This window comes from Solea senegalensis, linkage group LG12 (assembly GCF_019176455.1).
Source record: "Solea senegalensis isolate Sse05_10M linkage group LG12, IFAPA_SoseM_1, whole genome shotgun sequence".
Lineage (NCBI taxonomy): Eukaryota > Metazoa > Chordata > Actinopteri > Pleuronectiformes > Soleidae > Solea > Solea senegalensis.
In genome coordinates this window covers 2,230,675-2,241,527 of record NC_058032.1, presented here as the reverse complement: position 1 = coordinate 2,241,527, position 10,853 = coordinate 2,230,675, and the positions used below count along the sequence as shown (strand labels likewise).

The following is a 10,853-nucleotide window of genomic DNA, read 5'->3' as shown; positions in this document are numbered from 1 at the left end:
ACACAAACACACACACACTGTGATGAGCATGAGTCCAGTCTGCAGTGGAGGAAGGTTTTCATTCCCTGTGAGAGAAAATCCATTGTCCTAACTATTACAATCCACGAGAGAGAGTGAGAGAGCGTGAGAGAGGGAGGGAGGGAGAGAGAGAGGGAGAGAGAGGGAGAGGGCGTATGCAGGGGAATGCAGGATGAGGACCTGCTCCTGGCACAAGGTTGCAGCACCATCAGTGGCCTCAATCAGTCATCAGGTGGTTCAATATGGACGGAGCAGAAAGGTTGAACTGTTGGCAGGTGAGGCGACGTTAATAAGCAGCAGCAGCAGCAGCAGCAGCAGAAGAAGAAGAAGGATGGAGTAATCGAGAAATGCAGAGTGTGCTGCAGGTGTGTGTGTGTGTGAGACCACGAGAAGATAAAGGACTGACAAGAGATGATTAAGGAAGTGCCAGGAATCTCTTTATTATTCAAATGTCCGTCTTTATTAAAGGGAGTTGAGGAGCAGTCGTCGTGACGATGGCGTTTTAACGCACTTTCACTGTGTCAGTTTTCTTTATTTCTTCACCTCCACATTTATTTCAGAGGGAATCTTTCTTGGTCACTTGTAGGACTGAACGATCAGGAATAAACATCTAATTTTCGGTTGTTTTTGACGGGAATTGCGATTGTTGTGCGACTTACGTTGTTACATTGTTGTTCTTATTTTCATTCGAAAAACTGCGTGATATTTGTGCAAATCTGTGAGAAACAAAGTCTGTGGAATAAGATCAGGACATGAATTCACTGAAAAATGACGCTCACTGTGGCTTCATCAGATATTGCACCTCCTGTGTTTGTGAGATTTTCCTTCTCTCGGATTCAGATTTCTCCTTAAAGCTACAGTGTGTAACCTTTGATATGCTGTTAATGTTGCTCTGCGTCTGTTTGGTCGTCATAGACACAAACTATCAAGAGTGTTTGGGTGTATACAGCGGCAGTGCGCGGGGACAAGAGTATTATATTATTTGATATAATTACAAACCTTTTATAATTAAATGATCAAATCTAATATTCATACCCATCCCTAGATATCACCCATATCACACTCGAGTCAGTGTTTATGAACGTATGAAGCTGTTGATAACACCAAATCATTTTAAAGACGTAATTCTTCAACTGTGTAACACAAATTGTCCAAACATGACTCAGCTAAAAGGCTTTTTACTGTAGAAAAGTTCATTTCAATGTTACCTGTGTGATATCTTCCATCCCTACTTATTACCACACGAGTACTGTTATAATAACTATAGCTGGAAATTGAATTTGACCATGTTGTTACTGTCCTGTAATGTCAGGAAAGAGAAAAACAACAGCTCTAAATGTTCTGGTTTATAAATAACTTCCAACATAAATGTAAATATTCAGCTCCTGTTGATAGATTTCCCCCCCAACGTCTACACACTGGACTTTTAACGAGAATAATCACCTTAACGTACCGTAAAAATCCTTTTTGTAACATAGAATGATAAATAAGATGAATCAGTAAATAACCTCCCCACATGAGTAAATAAAAAATCTTTACTGCCCCTGCTTTCAAAGTATTTCACCTTTTTCCAAGTGGATTTTCTGTCTTTGCTGATTATAATCATACTGAACAAACTCTGCGCTGCCAAATAAAAGAACCCAATGAGGCGGCGGAGTCTTGACCTCACTGTTGCTTTTATCTTTCTCGGAGCAAATAATTGGCGACCGGCTGCGTTTGCTCAGAATGTGACCATTCGTCTAAAAAAAAAAAAGATTGTTTAATTTACAAGAAAAAAGAATCTGAAAACCACACTTTTATTTTCAGGGTTTACTTTTTAATTGTTGAATAAAATGACAAGCGTGTTTTTTTTTTCTTTGTCCCATGTAAATAACAATCACATGAGTTTAAACGTACAAGACATGGTGACGTGGAGGTGAAAGCAGTGCTTATGTGATCACAACATACTCGAGTACAGGATGCGGCTCAATGACAAGCTCGTGACGGCGTTTCTTAAAAAGGACGATGGCGGATGGAACCTGCGCAAATCTGTACATTCGTGAGAAACTGAGGGACTCGCGGTGACGGCTGCTATTTACACAACACCACAGATCGTTTAACCCTTTAACACCAAGGTTTTGCTCATTTTAACCATGAAAGGGCCCATTTTTCCAGAATAACGTTCAATAACTGGCAGTTATTTACAATTGAAATGCAAAGTTGTTGCATTTGTTGTTAGATTTGAAATTTGAAACAGTGTACACCATATTTAAAGTAACATTTGTTTGATGTTTTGTGTCTCAATGGAAACTATGTACAGGCGTTTCTATAAACAAAGACTCTGATTTGCTATGAAATTAGATTTATGTCAATATTTTCAAACAACACTTTTTAAGAAGAAAAAAAAAATCAAATATATTGTATTTTATTGTTCTTTGTCCGTCTGTTTTCCACGTCAACATCTGACAAAATAATTGTAAATATCTAACATTTGTCAGTTTATGAACATTAGATACATACAATTATTTTTATCCCGCCCACAAATGTATTTTCAAACAATAAAATACAATATTTTTGAAGGGTAATTTAGTGTTGGGTTGTTTGTAATAATATTGACACAAATCTAATCCCATAATTCGGCTTCCTGCAACAGTGTGAGTGAAAATCACCGAAATAACCACGTTGTTAACTTCCAGGAAACCGGCGCGTAACTACGGTAACACAAAAGTCTGAGGACGCGCTCGGTGTTAAAGGGTTAAAGGACTTGAAAAGTGAGAGGAAGGAAAAACAAAGAAAAGGGTCAAATCAAACCGAAATATATATATTATATGTATATACGCGTAAGATCGAAACAAGGAGAATGACTTTATATAATCTGTACACATCAAAAGTCCGTACTAAATTGGAGATACAGTTTGCCCATAGTGATTCAGAGTCAAAGGGTGAAAATGCATAGAAATGTGTGTCCAGCTTGGAAACGGTGTCTTTGATTTGTCAGCTATGGATCTACTGCAGGAGCATTCGGGGACAATGTCGTTCACAGCTTCTCCTCAAAGACCTTCTACACACAAAACTACCCCCCACTCCCCTGGTGTGCACATTAAAACATCATCCACACGTTATTCTATTAAACTCCGCTATGCTTCTCTTTGTGTTAAGTTACACACACACACACACACGTGTTACTCTATCGACTCGTCGCTAAGAAACTCTCTGACAAATTTGTACAGTGTGCGATTCAAAAATCCTCAGCACTGACTTTCATTTTTCTGCTTTGGACGGAAAAAGGAACAAAAAAAATAAAAAAAAATCATCATCATTCCAAAACGTTAGTAACAAGCCGGGGTCAAAGGTTACAGGGCACACGACCTTTAACCGACCACTCGCTTCGTCTCTACTTCAAAGGGGGGTGGGATCACAGCGAGGGTTTATTTTAATTAGAGCTGCGTCGAGAGGGGAACCACGCTCACTATGAATGGAGGGGGCGGGGTCAAAGGACGAGGTGGAGTTTGCAGTCACACTGGGAATAATTACACTAATTCCGCTGATGGAGGGCAGTTTTCCTTAAAGGCACAGGAAAAAGTCAGGGATGGGTAAACTTAAATTACAAGAGTTACTTCTCCACTTACAGGTTTTTATATGTATATATATATATATATTTATGTATATATATATATATTTGTATCATTTTTTGTTGCCAATTAAATAGTTGTTGTGTTCAGAGATTATCTACAGCATTCCCACACTCAATAATAATAATGCAAAAGTTGCACATATTTACGGATTCATACCAATTGGAGGAAAATGTGAAGCAGCTTTTTTTTTTTTATGTCGACTTAAAGACCAAATCACCCAGTGAGAGAAAAAAACTTTAAACTACACCAATAAATTGTGTATTTTGCATTTTTCTTACTATTTTGGATAAGGGCTCTTCATCCAGGGGACACACCGATGGTCAATTTTGGTTTGTGAATCAGTGGAGTTCACCGGTCGTGCTTCCACCTCAAAAAGAATCTGCAACAGAATTCAGTGCAACAGTAACTTTGACAAAAAAAACCCAAACAAATCTCCTTCAGGTCTTGACCTAAGACTCCCCGACCCAAACCACCACGTTGCCTTTAAACACGTCGGTGATCTCGCAGTTGAGCTTGTTGAGTCGTCCGTCCAGGATGAAGAGGGACTCTCTGGACGGGGTCATGAGGTACTGGCCGAACAGTCCGCTGCCGGCCATCACCCTGTTCCTACTGCTCCACGGCCACTCAAACGACTTTGTGGCCTCTTTCAAGCTCTTGATCATCTTGACTTTGCCCGAGCTCAGCTCCACAAACAGGACGTCCGTCTGGCGGCCGGAGCTGCCGAACACGTTGTACTGGTGGAGCTCGGTGAAGGAGCGCTGGAAGGCCAGGTCGGACAGGTGGAGGTTCGTGTGGATGTCGAACGGTTCCCGGATCTCCCCGCGCTCCGAGATCGTCTGGATCCTCATCAGGCCGTCGCCGTCGTCCACGGTGACCAGGTAATGGCCGTCCGGGGACACGTAGGGGGCGCCGGTGACGTCGCGGTTCTGTCCGACGACGCTGTCGGTGACGCCGTCCACGACGAGCTGCGGCTGCGTGGCGCCGGTGGAGTCGGGCCTGCAGTTGACAAAGTAGTAGCCGCCGAGGTGCGTGTGCGCTATGGACCTGGGGATGCAGTTGTACTCCCACAGACTGATGTTCTTCACGTACGTGGTCGTCTCCAGGTCAATCTTGTGCAGGACAGGCTCATTCCGATGAAGGATGAGGCCGAACCTGGACACAACGTAAAGAGAAGAAAACAGGAATCGATGGCGCGCCACCACAAACCCCAAAGTCAACAATAATTGTCACAATGTTTCCAGATGTTTATGTCAGCGGCTTTAGTGATGGACACATGGCGAAAATTGTTTGTTTCTTATTTAGGTCAGAGCTGGGATTGGCACCAGCGACCCTGATGTGGAGGAGTCATAAAAAAGGCGTGGCTCCATCATGACTCAAAACTAATAATGCACAAAACTAAGATTGAGCTTTTTTATTTCATGAATATAACGTGATGATCTACAGATCGACTACATTTCATAATAATTTGATCAGGACAACACTAAGTTAAACTAAATCTACTTACCTTTCCTATTTTACTGACTGTGACGGTGAAGTTTTGTTTCTTAAAAGAAGCAAATGTTAAATTTGAGCAGCGCGACGCTAACCTGCAATAACAAATGCTAAGTGATAAAAAATAATTAAAAGACTTCTCAACTGGCATCATTTCAAAGAAATAAAAGTCCATTTAACCACTTTAAAGGTCACATGACGGGCTGTTTTGTGTTGGCAGTAAGACATCACCTATATTTTCCTCTCTAATAGAATTATCTCAGACTTTTAATCGTTGCAAAAAAAAAAACCCTCAAAGGAAATGTCTTAATAGCACGTTAGCTTCTAGCGGAGCAGAGCAGAGGGAACAGCAGCTGATCGATGCCGACAGACACGTGAAGCCCACGCCGCTGCTCATCATCTTTGATGCCATTTGAGCGTCGGGCCGTCTGCACCTGTGACACAAAGCTCGTCATCATCGTCATCATCGTCCCGGTGGAGGAAATCATTGATCGTGAGGTCGCTGTGTCCGTCAGGTCCAGACTCGAGGTGGAGCCGAGTCATAAAAGATGAGACCTGAAGCTTTGTGTGTGTGTGTGTGTGACAATAATTACAAAGAAGATAACTTTTACATGTGTGTGGGTGGATCAGTGGTGGAGCGTGTCGTCTTTCAGCTGGAAGGTTGTGGTTTGATGTGCCCTTGGGCAAATTCTGAGATCAAATTTCCCACACTGGCTGCAGCTGAGAGCTCTGATGTCACGTAGTTTAAACGTAGAGGGTGCTTGTAGGTTTTCACTGAGACCGGAGTTCTGATAGAAACAGGCTTGCTGTTGTTGTTTTTTAAAAAGAATACGTCTTTTTGATTCTGCGTCGATGCAGTGACGCCGCATAATCGCTGCGAGCGGTCGGATAGTCAGATGTGTGTGTGTGTGCTGCGTGAGGATGATTTCTACAAACGTCAATCAACAGTCGCTCTGTTTTACATGGACACAAAATCGAATGATCTGATCGAGGTGTGCAGTCACAACGGACTAAGAAGAAGAAGAAGCTCGACTTCCTCTTCCACACTTTTTTCAGCCTGGAAAGAATGAAAAACTGATCCTCAGTTCAATGTCAATGTCACGTTCTTGTGCATCAGTCACCATCAGAACGAGGATCTGAATCACGATCGGCATAAACCAGCTCTCTCTGTCTGGGATCAGAGTTTTCAGATTGACGTGTTCACATGTCTTATTCATGTTCCTATCAGGCTTCTTCGTCCGTTTCCTTGTAAACAATAATCTGAAGTTATTGAAGATGCATACATACAGCAGCATCTTCATATTTTACTTGGTAGAGCTTTTACTAGAGACATTAAAACAATATATTACATCATTTAATTCATGTAAAAGCACATAATGCAATACTATGAAACCATGATGTTATTTCAGAATCTCACTCCGGACGCACGTCGACACAAAACTCGAAGCTGCAGCTCGACGGCAGAGGGATTGGTTTTGTTTGTGTAGCGCAACAAAAAAATGTTCCTCTCTTCCATCATGTGTGCACTAGTTTATCGAGGGTGAGCTTGTAATTGTAATCTGTGAGACAAACATTATTATCCACATCTGTGAGTCCATGCTTTTCTTTTTCTTTAAGCAAATCTAATCTCTAACTTTAAAGTTCATTTGTTGGATTACATTTTCTTCATTTTTTCATTTTCAATTTGCAGTTTATAATAAAATCCCTGTGGGAGTGGCAGCCGGTGATTTGCCTGTCAAACACTGCTGTAATTGTTTTGCTGTGGATTGTATTCAATAAAGTGGCCGTTGTGATGAATCAATAAGCAGTGCAGATCCGCTGCGATAGATATCGATAACATTCTTGGAAGCTAAAGGTCAATAACGCATTTATCCTGCACTGAAATGATCATTTTCACAGACTTTTCACCTTTTCATAAATGAATAATCAGACATTGTTTGGCTGTGCTCTGATGTGAAGGCAGCTGGGCTGCGTCACTGGCACACACTGATTACTCTCAGCCAAACCCACAGCTGCTGTTTGTCGTTCGTACCATTGATTAATGCATTAACAGTTCTCTCTGGTTCTCCACATCAGGCCAGTGGTCACTCTTTCATTTTCACTTCGTCATCTTCGTCTTGGTACACTGAGAATATTCAGTTTCCACAGACGATGGTAGATTCATGTAGGAGGGATTTCTGTAAAACAATATCTAAAATGTTTCCAACACTCCATAGAAATCTGTATTTATATTAAAGGTAATGGAGCGTTTCATTCATTTTGGTCGTCTTTTAATGGCGTGCCTGTGCACAACTGCTGCTTTGATCTACATCGGCTTTACCTCTGACAATCACCATCAATAACAATAATAATAATACACGTTTCAATGCGCTAAATCCTCCTCTGTACTCGATCAATTGTCAGGGCTTCTCAGTGTGTGGCTGTGCAACTGCTAGTCCCTGCAAATATTTCACAATAAAAGCCTTGTAGAGATAGTTATTGGAAACAGGGATCAGAAACACTGAAGTGTCACAGTAACAGACCTGCTGTTCAGCGAAGCTGGGATTCACCAGCTGGAGAGACGAGTCCAATCACTCTCTTTTAGTAGAAAACAGAGAGAGAGAGAGAGAGAGAGGGGAGTCGTCGTCTGTGACAAACTTTAAAAAAGCTGATCCATGTTTGTCATAAACATCTGGGATACAAAACGACGTCAGTCGCTGACGCTCATGAGGACTTTGGTTATCGATTTCATTAGTTGTGTTTCCATTAGCCTTAAAAGTTAGCCACACAACCTAAATATCACAATAAAAAAACTTGTAATGCAAACGCCGACACTTCAAACAAGCGAACGACCTCTCAAACGTCGCTGAAACATTTGTACGCTCTCATGAGGGGGTTCTTTAGACATGGATATAGAAGTTTGGCAGTGTGCAGTTGTGTAGTTCACACGCTGCCTTCGACCTCTGCTGAAAACGATCATAGCAACAGCAGTTTCCAGTCGAGATCACAGTTCCAAAACCATGGAAACAAAAAATTCTTTCAGCCATTTTCCTCAGAGTCTCATGGGACGAGATTTGAAGAGAAAAATGTCGCGAGACTAGAATTACGGCTCATATGCAAAACACCTGCAAGTTTGTTGAAACCTTAGAAAAATTGCTTCTATTTTGCGGAAAAACTAAAATGGAGACACAACTATTGAGAGCGAGCTTACACACTGTGTGTAAAGTTGTGTATGGAGAGAAAATACCAAACACTTGGTAACTAGCAATGGGTGTGACTATAAAATGATTTGCTTAATTATATAAATGATTTGTAATATACTAAAAATACACAACAACTCTTTATCAATGATTGCATTCATGAGAACATATCTTTCTACCGTGATGAAGCATTTACTTAATGAGGTTTACGAGGTTTCTTGAATGCATCTTCCGCTAAGCTCACAAACACTGTCGATCCCACACAAGTGATGCCATTTACCAGGGTCTTTGAATGCATCTCATGCGTGTTATAAACTTTACATCTGTATACGCTCTGAGCCTCTGGCACATTACGACACGTATATCATTATTGACCTCAAAGTAATGTTTATTCTGCAGTTTAGTTAAAGATCCCGGGGCCACGGAACAGAACAGTGGCTGCTGCACTGTAATAGATATCTGTAACCCAGCAATTCCTGCTCAGTCATCCTCCAGCATACCAAAAACATTGAATCAACATCTCGCTCGGCTTGTTTTGCCAAAAGGCAGTTTGTGCAATGAAGAGAAATTTGTGAAAAATAGGTGTGGGCAGCTTGAGCTGCAGGATACTGTTATGTGTGTGTGTGTAAAAATAACACATAGCAGTTTGTTTGTTTTTTTTGTGCTGACATGCAGAGTTGCCTGACTGTAAGTCAATGTATATGATGAATGACAGCTCCAAGAAGCGCCTGCTGGCTTTATAGTAGATGCTGAGGGGAATCCCCACCCCCAGCATTAAATAATGTGTGAGAGTTACCGAACATGTCAGCTGTTCACTAACCGCTCATGTTGCTAAATCGACCGATCGGCGCCGCGGTTCGGCCGCTAGAAGAATAAGCACTGTGACAAGAAGAGTCTCACACACACACACACATAAAACGTCAGTGTGTTTTTGTTTACTTCAGCTGAACTCCTTCACACCTCTGTTACAATGTTGTTTAATAGGTTTGTAACAAAGTTACGACAAGTTGTGACAGTTCAAGCATGACTCGACTCTCAGACGACTCGATTGGTCAGAGAGTGTCGTCACCGGAAGAGTCATGAGCGCGACGTCCAGGCACTAGAATCAAACCGAACATCAGTTAAAAATACTCAGAAGTCCTGAAAACATGCGTTCATCTCCAACATAAGGAAATGTCTAAAATCCAATATTTAACAGAGGAGTCTGGTGAATTTAGCGACAGCACTGCTGAAAGCTGGCGATTGTGAGCTGTATTTCAGCTCAGTGACTGTGTCAGGCGGAGTCTGTGCTCCGGTCATGCAGGAAATACTGAACTAATCTTTTTTTTTTCCACTTCCACTGAAAACAACTGCTTTGACTGTCACTAGTGTGTGTGTTTGTGTCGTGTATAAAACAACGCCGTGGCCGTTTCATGCAGTCGTGCTATGATGACCCCGCCCACATTGAGGAGGTACTATAGAAATGGAAAATGACGTGTCTGACGCCGAGCCGAGTCATGCTGTCTGGTGGAAAAGCGCCTGTTTCTTCCATATCTGTGATATGTTCACACTTACAGATGATGTGCACATGTTTTTCAGTGACACAAACTGAATGAAGGTCAATTACTGACAGAAGACAAAAACACTATTACATTACTATCGTTAATCAAAATGTTTTTGTTTGTGAGTAATCCCAACACGAAATATTCATAATTCCCTCCAAAATTAAATCTATGGTTGTATATTAAATGAGAATAATAAATAAATCCCAGGCTGCTATATTGTATAATATTATTATTATTATTATTGCTCTATAAAATATTCAAGAAAATGAGTTGAATTGTTAGTTAGAAGGTTGTTTTTTTTTTGCAGCTGTACAGTGAGAAGCATCTGGGATGTAATTGAAATGCCAAGAGCGCCATTACACCAGCCACATGTTTACTCTGTCAAGGCCATTATGCAGGTTCAGGCTCTCAGTGATGTAAAAACATTCATGATAAGCAGACCTGGCCGGAGCAGTAATCAGTATGCTTACATTAAGAACATCAGGAATGATAAGTAGGTGTCGTGTACAGCAAACGCTTCAAACGTAACGCGGCAAAACCGAGCGGCCACACATTCCTTCAACCTTTCCAACAGGTCTCAGTGGATCTAATTACACTTGTTCCTGCAACCAAATCCCCCCCCCCTTCTCCTTCTTCCCCTTCAGACCATTAGCATCTTGAAATCCTGCAGACCTCCCGCTTGCTCCTGGCCTCTCCCTGACATTAGCCGAGCATTTGAAAGCTGCTTTTCTCCGTCCACGTTGAGCTCACGTATGACAGCTGCTCATGAAAGTGTGGCTTCTGCCTTTCACCTGTAATGTCTTAGCGCTTTATACGGATCCATTTTCCCTCAGTGAGAACACAAGTAGAAGAGCATTTGTGAACACATATGCACTGAGGGCGTTGAATTGCCTCTTGAAAAAGAACATTAGATTGTAATAGTTGAACTTTGAGTTGAGTCTTTTTCTTTAGTAGCATTCCCACAGTGTGCTGATTTAGTGCTGCTTGGTCCAAATGGTGGTCATCAG

The 10,853-nt window shown here is 41.6% G+C and overlaps 1 protein-coding gene across 4 annotated transcripts in view; it reads right to left on the bottom strand.

Moving 5' to 3' along the window:
• Nucleotides 1-1,812: 1,812 nt before the first annotated feature.
• The window catches only part of fstl5 (follistatin-like 5), a 168,471-nt gene continuing 159,430 nt past the window's right edge, over nt 1,813-10,853 (bottom strand). For all 4 annotated transcript variants that reach the window (XM_044040724.1, XM_044040726.1, XM_044040725.1 and 1 more), the window contains one exon: nt 1,813-4,784. In XM_044040724.1, coding sequence (XP_043896659.1) covers nt 4,082-4,784 — 703 coding nt within the window. In that variant the 3' untranslated portion in view covers nt 1,813-4,081. The remainder of the gene's footprint in view (nt 4,785-10,853) is intronic.